Source organism: Nerophis lumbriciformis, linkage group LG08 (assembly GCF_033978685.3).
Source record: "Nerophis lumbriciformis linkage group LG08, RoL_Nlum_v2.1, whole genome shotgun sequence".
In the NCBI taxonomy this organism is placed as follows: domain Eukaryota; kingdom Metazoa; phylum Chordata; class Actinopteri; order Syngnathiformes; family Syngnathidae; genus Nerophis; species Nerophis lumbriciformis.
This window is the reverse complement of record NC_084555.2, coordinates 41,771,460-41,787,500: the sequence shown is the minus strand read 5'-3', so window position 1 is coordinate 41,787,500 and position 16,041 is coordinate 41,771,460. Positions and strand designations below refer to the sequence as shown.

Genomic DNA, 16,041 nt, shown 5'->3' with positions numbered 1-16,041 from the left:
CTGCCATCATGGAAAGAAAAAAAATGTAAAAAGAAAAAAAAAAAATTAAATTGTTATATGTATCCAGTGATTATACTATAAAGTTATTTTCCATTTAACTTCACCAGTTTTAGATTATTTTTATTCAAAATCGCTGAATTTTCACATTTGCCGTTCAAATACTGAGAAGAGACGGTGCGGTGAACAGCAGCCAGCTGAGGCACGTCACTCAGTGCCGCAACATGGATTGCGCAATGACTCGGCTAACTGCTGGCCTGCTGTGCAGTGAGACTGTATTGCTATATGAACTATATTATACATTTCCATAGTTTAGTTAGCTGAGGTATATAATGTACAGTGTATTTTGTCAACAACTGTATGTGTGTAAAGTATTTCTTGTGCTGAGCGATCATAAAACGGCTGCAAAAGACGCACTGGCTGAGGCTCGCTTCCTGCACCCCCGCCGTAGAATTGTTATATCAACTAAAGCCCACACTTAAACTTTCCACGTGCAAGATTGAATCTATTTAAAAAAATTATTTCATAAGAAGCCAAAAAGTGCAAAAACAATAATGTTGGTGTTGGAGGAGTTGTGAATGACTGCAGGGACAAAAAAAATAAATTAAATTGTTATATGTATCCAGTGATTATACTATAAAGTTATTTTCCATTTAACTTCACCAGTTTTAGATTATTTTTATTCAAAATCGCTGAATTTTCACATTTGCTGTTCAAATACTGAGAAGAGACGGTGCAGTTGAGGGACGTCACTCAGCAGCCAGTTGAGGGACGTCACTCAGTGCGGCAACATGGATTGCGCAATGACTCGGCTAACTGCTGGCCTGCTGTGCAGATACACCTGCAGACTGCAGGTGTACCTAATTCACAACTCCTCCAACACGAACATTATTGTTTTTGCACTTTTTGGCTTCTTATTAAGTAACTTTTGTAACCTATTTTCATGGGCTTTCCTCTTTGTGATGTTAAGTTCCTGTTATGCGCTGTTATACAGTATATGCCTTGAGCTCTTATTTTGAAGGCGCTAAGAGCGGAAGTGATGTCATATTGCGGAGGTTCTTGAAAGAAGGTAAATAAAGTGGTCCTCGTGTAAACTGGAGCCTCCGTGTTTGTTATTTTGTAGTTTCATACAGTATAGGCGACATTTATAAACCCTCGGTTACACTTTTTTAAATAGATTCAATCTTGCACGTGGAAAGTTTAAGTGAGGGCTTTAGTTGCGGTGCATGGACTTAATTTCTAAGTAAAGGTAAGACCATAATAACGTTTTTTTTAATTAAATGTGCTTTTTTGTGTGCTACAGTTTGTATGTGTAAAGTTAAAGTTAAGTTAAAGTACCAATGATTGTCACACACACACTAGGTGTAATGAAATGTGTCCTCTGCATTTGACCCATCCCCTTGATCACCCCCTGGGAGGTGAGGGGAGCAGTGGGCAGCTGCGGCGCCGCGCCTGGGAATAATTTTTGGTGATTTAACCCCCAATTCCAACCCTTGATGCTGAGTGCCAAGCAGGGAAGAATGCTGGTATGAGCTTTTAAACATAACCCGTTAACTGCTGCCAATCAAATGGTGAATAAGATACTCTTTAGGGTTCATATGTTTGTAAATCTGACTGTGATGAAGTCAGTGCCTCACCAGCCATCAACCTCACCGCACGTCACTGATATGTATATGTATATACGTATGTATATATATATATATGTATGTATATATATATATATATATATATATATATATATATTTATGTGTGTGCGTGTGCGTGTGCGTGTGCGTGTGTGTACACAGTACAGGCCAAAGGTTTGGACACACCTTCTAATTCAATGTGTTTTTTTTATTTTCATGACCATTTAAATTGTCACTGAAGGCATCTGCATGTGGCCTGCAGGTATGCTCCATGTACAGTATCACAAACAAATGGGCGATAGCAGGTGGGATACATTTGATATTTTGTTTTTGTCAGAACCTGACTTTTATTTTTAAGTGAGTTTATTGTTATGTCTGTTGGTTAGTGACACCCAGTGTAACCTACAGCTGCAGTTGTTTATAATTAGTGGATATTTTGAGCATTTATCACAGCCCTAAACAGTGCTAGAAAGTGAAGATAATTGCTCTATTTACTTTTCATTTAGTTTGTGAAATGACTGCGTAATTCGACTATCCCCAGAGCTGTAAAAAAATTAAGGGCTGTTTGCCTCAATAAAATTCAATGAAAACATGTAGATGAGAGCCTGAAACAATGCCCTGTGGGCATAACCAGTCATTGAGCAAATGAACAAGTGTAATTCAGCTACTTTACAACCCAACCTGTGGTAGGTTTGAGAAAGAGCAGCAGGCTGGTTGCATGCTGACATGCTGGGTGGGTGGTGACACCTCTAGCTGTAGATGGAGACTTTTACTCGACTTGACAGAGCTGTGTGTTATTTGGAGGGGGGATTGTGGTCTTGATTGTATACCAGCACTGGCCCAAAATGATTTGTAAGCGAGGCCTGGTGGAACGCAGCAATAGTGGCACATTTGTTCTGGATATTTCATTGTCTCTACTCTTGCAGCTAAACCCACAAATGTCAATCTGCTGTCAAGCTGTGTTTAATGTTGCAAGCATGAATCAGAAGCAGACTTTCTGCGTCCCCTCTATCAATCAGAGATCTATTATTTTCTCCGATGTAGTTCCTCTCCAGGCACCAATCTCTATTGGCTCTCAAATGTATTACTGTGTCCCTTTGAAGTTTGGACTAGAAGCACAAGCGAATATTTTTTCTTCGTCATGTTTGTGGTATACTGTAGGCCTGGGTCCCAGGTCACATGCAGGCTGTGAAGAAACGGGGGAGAAGGAAAAATGAAGTCATATTTGATGTCCCTCAAGTCTTGGAGGGAACTTTAATAAGAGAAGAGCTTTGAATTCCTGAGTGTTATTGTTCTCACTTTAGACACTTGGCTAGATCTTTAAGTTGCATTCCTCCCTCCATGGCTTGTGTTTGACAGAAATTATATGGAACCAAGGGAAAACAGCCCCTGAAAAATGTTGCTGCTCTTTTGTTCTATTTTACTGTTAGAGGGTCAGTTGTCAGTCTGCCATGTGGACAAAGAATTTTACAGCTTTATAGGAGTCTCCTGTGCGTCCTGTTTAGTATGCGCTAATGATGTCATGGCAGCCCAGTTTCTACTTGGAAATGTGACAGAGGCATTTAAAACTTTATAGCAGGTGACAAATCTACTGTTGACGAAGAGCAAGTGTTGCTACTTTTAACTGGAATCACTGTACGTACAGGGTTTCACTTGATATATTAAATAATGCAGTAATGTGTAATATGTGTCAACTATATGTTTGTTTGTTTTCAGTTCATATATACACTGCTCAATTTAGAGTAACATACATGGTCATGCGGCCAGGGTAGGCAGGTGAGGCAGAGCTAATAATAAAATATAGAATGTGTATTAATATTTATTCATTTAACTGTTATAAATGTATTTTCTGTATAACTACAATCGTTTTGTAACATTTAATTGTGTAAAAATCATTTGAGTCTCGTGCTGCCCCTCGTTCTTGCCTGTCTCTGTGGAAGCTAAAGAGGATGAAGGCGTGCCTTCTGGCTGGTCTGTTTCCCACAAAGTTGCCAATATAATGTTTGCAGACATTTTTACACCATTAATATGTAGTTTGTACTCTGTCGAATCTACAGCCTGTTTAATGTTTTAATGTAAGTGTGACATCAAATCTGGATAATCGGACTGTGTCCAGGGTGTACCCCGCCTTCCGCCCGATTGTAGCTGAGATAGGCTCCAGCGCCCCCCGCGACCCCAAAGGGAATAAGCGGTAGAAAATGGATGGATGGAAGTACAGCTGTAGGCAGTGTATTACAGGTCCTCGTGTAGTACTTTGACTTGCCACACTGTGAGAAGTGGGGGCGATCATGAGCTAACAGATGCATGTTGGTACCATGTTTTATCAGCGAGGGAAACAGCGTTTGTGGTGTTTTGTTTTTTTGTCAGATGCAAGAACAACAGTTTTATTATTTGCTTAATTAATGGATGAGTGAGGCTGCCAATATGAGGGATTATATATCCAAGATCAAAAACAGGACTTTCAGACAAAACAGAGGTGATCATACTGTAATATCTGTGATATTTGTATAAGTGTACTGTGTCTTTAAGGTTTTGGTAAACGCGCATGCGCGTGTGAGTTGGCGGTAAGGGAGAGTGTGTGTGAGCGTGAGTTGTGGCTAACAGCAGCTCGTGTATGTGTGTGCGTTACTTTCAACCGATTAACAAGTTACCGCTGGTTAATAAAGCGATTGAGCAGCACATCCTCGTCTGTGTGACTCCTTCTCCACTGCGGGGCATTACAATACGTTGTATGTTTTCATGGAGTATAGTGCATGTACACCCTCACTTTTGTTGTTATCTTAATGTATTAACAGTGATTAGAGCATATAGATGTAAAACAAATTTAAAAGTCCAAAGGCATCAATTTCTCACCTTGTTTGAAGGTCACCACACATCACTGGTGTAATAGTTTGACTGAAGGGGAAAAAAAGATGTGTATACCCTCGAAATGCACTCTTTACTCCTGATGAAATGGATGATCTCCGGTTGGATCTCCTTCCAGACCTAAACAAGGGCACTGGTCGACTCCTTAGATCCAGGGCTGGGGTACGGATCAATCAATACCTTCATCGTTGGAGAACTGCTATTACACTCCACATGGTCGGGAATAGCCATCCACCAGAAGGCGCTAATGCTACCCTCATGGAATCTGTTTCTGACAGTTTTGGCAGAATCATCCATCCACACAAGAGCTCTATGAGAGATGTATTTGAAAGAGTCTGGGAATGCTGTTTTTCCATGCTTAAAGCAGATAGGTAGTGGTCCTATTACTAGCCTAGTGTACAGTAATGTCACCTGATATGTCCTCCATACTATTGAGACACAGTTAACCCTCTGGCCACCCAAGGTTGAATTGTAGTGTGGTTGGATATCAATGCACTGCAGGAGCCTTTAAAACTTTAGACCATGAATCATAGACTCATTATGAGATTCATATCAACCATACAATCAATCTGGGTCTGATTAGAAATGGTTGATGGTTTGTATCTTTGCTATACCTGGAATGATACCCAAAGCGCTTTACATTATACTTCCCTCATTCACACACAAAAATATGTATTGAGAAAAAGCTTTCCCTGGGTCGACAAATTTGTTAATTAATTTTGATGTCAGGAGATACAAAAACTAACACGAGGTCAAGCAAAGACATTTGTGTACATAGGTCACGCAAACACGCACTCAAATTACTAAGTGAAAATAAATCCTTTAAAATCTCTGAGCCAGGATTGTGTTGCAATGATAGGAGTTGTATAGGAATGTTTTTTAATAAATTAATCTCAGGTCCCCTTGGCAATCTTTGTAAAGTCAGAGCGTGTTAGTATGACTTTTGGAAGCCCTGCCTTTGTTCTGTATTAACACCTCTTGGAATGTCATGATCCAAGTTTTTCTTAATGTGTCAATGCTGGGCAGCTTCCCTCTTTGTGATTCTCCCATGCATGTATGAGATGATGGAAGGTTGTCACATGCACCTTCATCAGTCACCCCCTCCAGGGCTTAAAGTAAACAATACGCCCACAGGGGGACATTCAATTCCTCCACCACCCTGGGCCGAGTGGATCTTTGCGGCGTCATTGCCTGATTGTAGTATTTGCTGCGCCGCCTATATCCAGCTCTGGGAGTTGTCTCCACAATCAGCCTCACTGTGTTAAAAATTGTTCACTAATGTACCACTCATATGATGTAATAGTATAGTTGAGGTAAAGACGGAGGGAGCCAACAGAGCTCCATGATGTCTACATCCTTCAATATTAACTCATCCCACCGTCATTTCCTCAGACATGTTTTCTTAAATTCATGTCTGTGTTGGTGCCTGCTTTTCATTAGCTTTGCTCAAACATACATTGTTAATGGATACTGTTAATGGCCAAAAGGAACCAGAGATACAGCAACTTTTTCTTGCAAATAAGCGGCAAGGAAACAGATGCACTGGAACCTCTCCACAAGACCATCTAATTATTCAATTCAAATCATGTTTACAATGTTTGATTCAATATTACCTTTTTGCTATTGCATCACACTTTAGCAGTGTGGTTAATCAATGTGACCTAGATATGACGAGAAAAAAATCTTAGTTAAATGCTGATACATTTTAAAACTGGTGTTGTATTTCATAATTGGATACATGCGACAGTAAGCATACTTTTTATTGGGAATTTACCGTTGCTTGTCTTTCTTTGGAAGCAGCCCAGGTTGTTAATGCACCACAGTAAATTGGAGATTAGTGAGGAATGAGCATCTGTTTTAAATGTGGGTATGATGCAAATACACACCCATCAGCATCAGGCCTAAAGCTAAATTTTCAAACTACACGCTGAAAATATACTTCTCAGTTGAGATAGTTGATCAGTTGAATCATGATAAAGTAAAAACAACTGAACCAGTGGTCACCACTGTTGCATGTCCTGTGTGTTATCTTGGGTGGTGGAATGTAATACAAAGCAGCAAACCACATCATCATTGCATGTGTGCCTGTTGTTTCTGTGTCAACTGAAGGATGCTGATATCATTCTCAAATGTCCAAACTGATCAATCTTTCTTTTGTAGGAAAACAGGGTAATGCTGTTTTCAGGGTCTGTGATATAACGGACTGGCAAGCCTGTCGAGTGCCAAGGAGACATTCTCTTTTAAAAGCAAACAACTTTCCTTCAAGCTGTTCCCTCCAATCATGTGTTGACTCCAAGGACAAGTGGTGATGGCTTAGGCATATCACGGAGTCAAAATGCTTAAACCCCTTATTGTGATTAGTGTGGTGTGTTCCCCAGTTTCCTCTGTGTGGCACCGGTTTGTTCCATGGCAGCATGTCAGAAAGCAAATTACTGGAAAGCGTCCTGGAGAGGTCTTGGCCTGGGTGATGGTTCTTTTCCTATAATGAGGCCCCTGGTGAAACTAATCGTAAGACTTCCTCCATTTTCCGTTCTATGGATGGCATCCACCTCATCTTTCTCATCCATCTTGCCTCCCACACAGTCTCATGTTTTCCAGTGAGCCATGGGGAGAAGCTCAATACTAACTTTGCTTCCCAGGCAGATCCCCAGGGATGCTGGTGAAGGGATCTGAGCCTTGTAATTGACAGGTTAGACCTTTGAATCATCCACAAGAACACGCTCCAAGCAGGGTGGTCCTCTAGGAAGACTGAATTGGAAGGTTATTTTGGTACAGCTGAGGAACCCATCTGAGCATAAAATCCATCTACTTTCTCAGCCCACAGCCCTACTGTGTTTACTTGTGCTTTGCATAAGCCGTCCTTTCATTTGAATACCCTCAGCAAGGTCTTCCTTGATCCAAAAAACAGACTTTAATCAGATTTAGGACAGAGCCACCAATCAGGAACCTGCAAGGGATTTGAATTACATCGTACAAGTCAGGCAATTCAAGCAAATATTATTCAACAGTTGCCAGTGGCATTCAAAACACAATTGAATGGAGACAGACAAAATTAGTAAAGGTTGGCAAAGTCTTTTGTTGATCCGGGCTGAATGGGTTGACAACAATTGGAAGTGTTTCTCTGTACGTTCAGTGGATGCAGACCAGTCTCCGTCTAAACTCATTGTAACCAAGGGCGATGCTAATGATGCACAGCTTGAGCTCACTCTTGCAAGCCACTGCCTGTGAAATCTACACAGACATTTCTACTGAAACGATCACAGGAGACCGCAATAGAAGTTACGCGTCATTAAATGATTAGAGAACATGGTAACCCGTAGATTTATGTGTGACACCAGAAGCAACTTGGTCTGTTTTAGCAACAAAAGGCACAACTCAATCTCTAAATAGGGTTCCTTCATGGCACAAGACGACTGATAAATGCCTATAGTCTTAGTAGAGCCAAGTGAGGTCATGAGGTCAATGACGCCAAGATAAACTCGGTGAACTTGAACCAATCATTTCTTGATTCAGGAGGCCCATAGGTACATGTGAATGACCATTTCAGATGCATGTCAAAGTTGTTTCTGGAAGAGATCGTCTTCTTTGGTTAATAAGCTCTATTGAGACAGATTTCTCCCACTGGGTTTCCCTTGGCATGTGCGCCCTGCTGTCACTCAAGTCAGACTTTCCCTGATCTGGTCTCTGCAGGACAGCATGCCAAGCACTATGCCACAATAGCTCATTACTCAGAAATCTTTGCAGGCATATTACTAGGGTGTGGGGAAACATGTTGAACCAAGTCGTCAATCTCACACAAATTCCCTTTTTACTCTTTTCAGTTTTTGTAGTGACCCACATTTGCTCTATCAAACCCTCAGGTACATTGAACCTGCCTGGTCTAATTTTTCACAGCAGGACCAAAACTGTTTCCTCCTTCCCAGAATGATTTCATGTGGCACATACCATAATTTTCAGGCTATGGAGCGCACCTAATCATAAGCCGCACCAACCTAATTTTTGGACAAATATTATAATGAAGGGCCACACAAGTATATAAGACGCAGGTGTACTCATAGAAAAAGGTGATTTGTTTATTCACAAATTTAACAGAAGACAGTGCCGATAACGCGGCATAAAGTAGCCAAACAGCAATTTCGCCCTCCTTTTTCTGTAAATCAGCGGTTTCAAAATGTGGTACATTGAGTCTGCCCTTAGAATACCTATTAATGTTGGGGTTTCCCCTACTTCCAAAAAAAAAACTGAAGAAACTTGCTCTTGCAAGTAATGTGGTGGTTCCTCAATGTAACTAAACCACAACATACCATACCATACATAACATACCATACCATACCATCAGTAACCAGTAACTAGTTACAGTTACTAGTTACTTTGTTTCAAAAGTAACTCAGTTACTAACTCAGTTACTTACACCAAAAAGTAATGTGTTACTGTGAAAAGTAACTATTTAGTTACTTCTTATACTTTTTTTTTTTTTTAAAGCTCCCATTAATGCCCTTTTAGCCTTCATTTCAGTATTGTTATTGCACTGGAGAATAATACAATCTGTTGATCAACTTGACATGCATTTGCATCACTGAACTCTGCTAAGCAATGTGCTCTACATACAACACACAAAGACAAAGATATGTTTCAAAGGGCCAATTTATTTCAGGCCAGAACAAATTGACACAACTATTTTAAATAGCTGCAATATAACATACATAATTAACAAACAGCATAATAACAACATAGCTGTAAAGCTGGCTTCACCTAAGGAAGGCACACGTGACATACACAAAGCCTAACCAGGCAGATTTGAATTGTTGTTTTGGGCAGTAGACGGGATCTTTGATCCAAGACACAACTTATATTTAACTAAAATGTTCTTTTCTTTGTGCTCGACAAAAGAAAAGAAGTGAGAATATCTCATACTTGCCAACCCTTCTGAATTTCAGTGCCTCTCCCCGGGACAACCATTCTCACAAATTTCTCCCGATTTCCAGCCGGACTTAAGGCACGCCCCCTCCAGGTCCGTGCGGATCTGAGTGAGGACAGCCTGTCGTCACGTCCGCTTGGCCAACCAAAAAGTAACCACAGAACACTGTACCGTATAGTGTTCTGTGGTTACTTTTTGGTTGGCCAACGGTTTACGTTGTATTGCGTAACCCTCTCCCCTCCCTCCCCTTCCCACACCCAGACACATACACACAGAGAGCGCAGAGGAAGAATCAGAAGCATGTCACTGCAGCGCAGCAATAAAACACTCAGATCTTCTGTTTCTAGCCGATACTACATAAAAAATAACGTAAAATAACGCAGTAACGCATCATGTAGTAACGGTAACTGAGTTACTGAATATAAAAAATAACGCGTTAGATTACTAGTTACCGCCGAAACTAACGGCGTTACAGTAACGCGTTACTTTGTAACGCGTTAGTCCCAACACTGCATACCATTCATTCTGTCATTAAGGGAGAAAAGAAAATACAGTTGTAGTATTACAAGAACAAACACATAATTTTATGAGAATAAAGTTAAAATATTGTAAGAGTGTTCTATTATCTAACTTAAACCAAATGTTGGTTTGTAGACATTGGCTAGGATTTGTTTGGGGTTAATTTTGCATCACAATTTTGACATCCATCTGTTCAAAATTGTAATATGTTTTTTTTCTGGAAAAAAAAAAAAGACAAAAACAACTTTATTCATAACATAACGACTTGTTCTTGTAAATATGTTTCGAAGGCTACATTCAAAAGGCTAGTCAAAGGACTTTGTAGCTATTTCATTTTGGGAAAAAAACTGAAAACTTTATTTTGGAAATTGTTCTATTTTCTCAACTTATGAGTGTGACTGCAGGACTGACCAAGCTTGGATCCTACAAAGATGACATGAAGGGGAGAATTGAATAGCGATGACTTTGGAAGACGCGCTTTGTATTGTGATTTATGCTGCATGACTTAAACCCAAGATAAAATAAGTTCTTCCATAGATACTTTAATGTGTTGTAGGTGTAGCACTATGCTGCCAGCCGCACACACATACACTAAAAAACACGCAAGCACTCACACACTCCCACGCACACACACACACGCACAATGTGACTTGCTTGCTTTTGCCACATGATTAACCACATTGACCTGTCTGTACATTTAATGGAGCATCCTGGGGCTTAACCTAGTGCCGAATGACTAATGACCTGATGTTTTTCAGACGTATGTCACTGACAATATGGCCGCACTGGGGCATGAACTGAAAAAACGAGTTATTTATTGCCGGACACTCCTGTGACGCACACACTTGAAACACATACCGTAGTAATGGTTTAGTGTTTTTGCAAGTTTTGGGTCTGCCTTCCTGTAAAGCCATTCATTTGTCACTATTGCAAGTAGATTTGTAATGTGCTTAATGCTAAAAGTCAGTCTTGTCCTCAAAACATTAACAAATGAACACTTGCTACGTCTGTCCCAGGGGATTGCAGAGAATTATAGGTAATATGATTATACATGACGTCGAGTGTTATTGCTACATTCTGCTGGATGGTAGTGCTGTCTTATAAAAATGGGGGATCCATTTCCATACTTTCACTCTCGGCTTCCCATGGGGCCCAGCTGTGGTTCCCCTTATTTTTCCTGTTGCCAAGATGCTCACATCTGTAAGTTATATGTTCTCTCTCTTAACATGAGCTGTTTGTCTACGTCTGTGATGAATGCAATGCTTTCTGTCTGAAATATGATGCACATTTATTGTGTTTTTTGCGTCCGTAACGCATTATTGTCTTCTTCTCTTCGCAGTACATGCGGTGATTGCAAATGGCCAAGTTGAATGTCCTGTAGGATACAAAAGAATGAATGTCTCACACTGTCAAGGTAAGCATCAAATTAAAGTAGAATGCCTCTAATTACAGAGTTAGTACTGTATGTTTTGTACATGCTGTATATGGACATCTGAGGACTTCAATAAAGTGTTACATGCTGTGTGCGTGCCCCCTGTGTCACACAAGTCAAGACTACAGTTAGCCTTTCTCCAGTCGGATTTTAATTGGGTTCAATGAGTATCTTTAGGAATGTAGACTAATTTGCTGCTTCTGGCCCACACAAGCAGAGGATATATGATGTGACCTGCCAGCCTGACCGTCTATCTGTCTGTTAAAAAAAACAACATCAAATTATTCCTGGAAAAGAAAACAACAAATTTTGCTGCATCACAACATCCCAGAGGGGGCTGGCCGGCAGGTCACGCTGAGCCACACACAGTGTTGAATATGTTGACAAATACACCACAGGATTCAACACAGGTCTAAATCTGAACTTGATGTGTTGTAGGATATTGGTCCATTGAAATATTTGAATTAAACAAATCCAGTCCGGTATCAAACTTTTCATCATCATAAAACTGTTTTAACTGTACATTCAATAACTTTCATAAACATGTAAAATTAACTGTGCTATTAAAACTTTTTTTTTTAAATGTTAAAAACTGTAAACGCCAATGACAAATGAGGAGGGAATTCAAGTATGAATGACAAAACATTCCTATTCACATTTTCTCATTCCTGCCTCTGAAATGATGCACTGTTGCCCTCACCAGGTATGTCTACCTTTAGACCACCAAAATGATTGTCTAATCTCTAATAATAATTATAAGCAGAGTCATGCTGCAATTTCCTTTACGGTTTCTCTGTATAACTCTGCAGGTGGTTCCGTAACATATTGTTTATTACTTTGTTTAGGAGTGATCCAGGTAGACCTTAAACAATTACATGGTTATTATATCCTAAGTGTTGCATTTAGGTGGTTACCATGCTATGTTGGTGCAAGCAACCACGCATCAAGTTAAAAAAATGATTTTGAGATTAGTTCGAGTCATGGCAGGATGTCATTGAAAATCAGCGTCAATCCCAGTCAACCCAGCAGCAGACTGTAACAATAGCACTAATCTGGGACTCAACCAAACTGGGGATTAAAGACCCCATGTGATGAAGTCTGAGACCAACGCTGACCTGAACTCTAACCAGAAATCCTCCTGCTTCAAATACACCAGCACCACAGTTTCTGCATGTTTTCAATCATACACAATCTCACAAAAGTAAGTCCATCCCTCATATTTCAGTAACCCTTGAATTATTGGGCATTTTCTTCATTTTTTTTATTGAATGTGTCAGTGAATCACCCTTTTTCCAGCAAGATGCATACAACAAAACAAGAGCACATTACATAGGATTTGGAAATTGTGAGATGGCAGGCTGTCAGATTTGTTTTGTCAAAGCATTTGGAAAAAGAACAAAATATTTTACATGGCAAAACAACAAACTTTGATTGGTCCCCGGTGAAAAATTACGCTCTGGTTCCTGTCTGGCACGTAAACTGACCATCTTATCTTATTGACTCTGGAGATGCAAACTGAATTCCCCATTACAAAATAATCTACTGAATGACCTCAGTTGAAGATGTATAAATGATAGAAACTTAAGGTGGTGATATAAAGTAATTAATCAACATTTGCCAGACAATTTTGCTGTCAAAATAAGGGTTATGTTGCAGCCACATTGTGGTCAATTCCTCTGTGCCTCTGTTTTCTTCATGTCATCACTCCTCCTGAATTTCATACCGCGGTGTAGCTCCAAGCATTCCATACTTCACGATTTCCAAACGGCTGGTGGTTTTTAACTGTATGATCCACTGCAATATTTTGTCACATTTTAGTGTGTAAATGATTACATCATTGTTGGTCTGGCGACTTGACAGTCTTGCAAACTTGATGTAACATAAATGTGATGTTGATAATTCTTGCAGTTCCTACATTACGAGTCAGAGTATAACAACGTTTCATGGCTGTTGCTTACTGCTTATTTCACAGACATCAATGAGTGCCTCCTGCCCGGAATTTGCAAGAATGCAGAGTGTCTCAACACCAAAGGCAGCTACAGGTGCACATGTAAACCAGGCTACATGTTAGATCCTGCCAGAAGCCACTGTGTCTGTGAGTACTGCTCATCATTTCAAAATCTCTACATCTGAGGGTGGTAGTCGCTAAAATGTTGTTTGGCGTTATGCTCTGTGACTAATACCCAACAGAAAATGTGAAAACTCTTTGCTGGAGAGAACCTGTATTTACCAAAGCATTTTAGCAAAATAATAAAAAACAAGGACCCAGATTTCCCTCGCCCGGACGCGGGTCACCGGGGCCCCCCTCTGGAGCCAGGCCCGGAGGTGGGGCACAATGGCGAGCGCCTGGTGGCCGGGCCTGTCCCCGAAGAGCACAGCCCGAAGAGGCAACGTGGGTCCCCCCTCCAATGGGCTCACCACCCATAGCAGGGGTCATAGAGGTCGGGTGCGATGTGAGCTGGGCGGCAGCCGAAGGCAGGGCACTTGGCGGTCCAATCCTCGGCTACAGAAGCTAGCTCTTGGGACGTGGAACGTCACCTCGCTGGGGGGGAAGGAGCCTGAGCTAGTGCGCGAAGTGGAGAAGTTCCGGCTAGATATAGTCGAACTCACTTCGACGCACAGCAAGGGCTCTGGAACCAGTTCTCTCGAGAGGGGCTGGACTCTCTTCCACTCTGGCGTTGCCGACAGTGAGAGGCGACGGGCTGGGGTGGCAATTCTTGTTTCCCCCCGGCTCAGAGCCTGTACGTTGGAGTTCAACCCGGTGGACGAGAGGGTAGCTTCCCTCCGCCTTCGAGTGGGGGAACGGGTCCTGACTGTGGTTTGCGCTTATGCGCCAAACCGCAGCTCAGAGTACCCACCCTTTTTGGATTCACTCGAGGGAGTACTTGAGAGTGCTCCCCCGGGTGATTCCCTCGTGCTACTGGGGGGCTTCAATGCTCATGTTGGCAACGACAGTGAAACCTGGAGAGGCGTGATTGGGAAGAATGGCTGCCCGGATCTGAACCCGAGCGGTGTTTTGCTATTGGACTTTTGTGCCCGTCACAGATTGTCCATAACGAACACCATGTTCAAACATAAGGGTGTCCATATGTGCACTTGGCACCAGGACACCCTAGGCCGCAGTTCCATGATCGACTTTGTAGTTGTGTCATCGGATTTGCGGCCTCATGTTTTGGACACTCGGGTGAAGAGAGGGGCGGAGCTTTCTACCGATCACCACCTGGTGGTGAGTTGGCTGCGATGGTGGGGGAGGATGCCGGACAGACCTGGCAGGCCCAAACGCATTGTGAGGGTTTGCTGGGAACGTCTGGCAGAGTCTCCTGTCAGAGAGAGTTTCAATTCCCACCTCCGGAAGAACTTTGAACATGTCACGAGGGAGGTGCTGGACATTGAGTCTGAATGGACCATGTTCCGCGCCTCTATTGTCGAGGCGGCTGATTGGAGCTGTGGCCGCAAGGTAGTTGGTGCTTGTCGTGGCGGTAATCCTAGAACCCGTTGGTGGACACCGGCGGTGAGGGATGCCGTCAAGCTGAAGAAGGAGTCCTATCGGGTTCTTTTGGCTCATAGGACTCCTGAGGCAGCGGACAGGTACCGACAGGCCAAGCGGTGTGCAGCTTCAGCGGTCGCACAGGCAAAAACTCGGACATGGGAGGAGTTCGGGGAAGCCATGGAAAACGACTTCCGGACGGCTTCGAAGCAATTCTGGACCACCATCCGCCGCCTCAGGAAGGGGAAGCAGTGCACTATCAACACCGTGTATGGCGGGGATGGTGTTCTGCTGACCTCGACTGCGGATGTTGTGGATCGGTGGAGGGAATACTTCGAAGACCTCCTCAATCCCACCAACATGTCTTCTTATGAGGAAGCAGTGCCTGGGGAGTCTGTGGTGGGCTCTCCTATTTCTGGGGCTGAGGTTGCTGAGGTAGTTAAAAAGCTCCTCGGTGGCAAGGCCCCGGGGGTAGATGAGATCCGCCCAGAGTTCCTTAAGGCTCTGGATGCTGTGGGGCTGTCTTGGTTGACAAGACTCTGCAGCATCGCGTGGACATCGGGGGCGGTACCTCTGGATTGGCAGACCGGGGTGGTGGTTCCTCTCTTTAAGAAGGGGAACCGGAGGGTGTGCTCTAACTATCGTGGGATCACACTCCTCAGCCTTCCCGGTAAGGTCTATTCAGGTGTACTGGAGAGGAGGCTACGCCGGATAGTCGAACCTCGGATTCAGGAGGAACAGTGTGGTTTTCGTCCTGGTCGTGGAACTGTGGACCAGCTCTATACTCTCGGCAGGGTCCTTGAGAGTGCATGGGAGTTTGCCCAACCAGTCTACATGTGTTTTGTGGACTTGGAGAAGGCATTCGACCGTGTCCCTCGGGATGTCCTGTGGGGAGTGCTCAGAGAGTATGGGGTATCGGACTGTCTGATTGTGGCAGTCCGCTCCCTGTATGCTCAGTGCCAGAGCTTGGTCCGCATTGCCGGCAGTAAGTCGGACACGTTTCCAGTGAGGGTTGGACTCCGCCAAGGCTGCCCTTTGTCACCGATTCTGTTCATAACTTTTATAGACAGAATTTCTAGGCGCAGTCAAGGCGTTGAGGGGATCTGGTTTGGTGGCTGCAGGATTAGGTCTCTGCTTTTTGCAGATGATGTGGTCCTGATGGCTTCATCTGGCCAGGATCTTCAGCTCTCACTGGTTC

At 42.7% G+C, this 16,041-nt stretch overlaps 1 protein-coding gene across 4 annotated transcripts in view; it reads left to right on the top strand.

Moving 5' to 3' along the window:
- Positions 1–16,041, top strand: part of LOC133611820 (latent-transforming growth factor beta-binding protein 2-like) — a 285,634-nt gene that overhangs the window by 176,961 nt on the left and 92,632 nt on the right. For all 4 annotated transcript variants that reach the window (XM_061968969.1, XM_061968971.1, XM_061968972.1 and 1 more), the window contains exons 9-10: positions 11,264–11,338; positions 13,329–13,451. In XM_061968969.1, the coding sequence (XP_061824953.1) occupies positions 11,264–11,338; positions 13,329–13,451 (198 nt within the window). The remainder of the gene's footprint in view (positions 1–11,263; positions 11,339–13,328; positions 13,452–16,041) is intronic.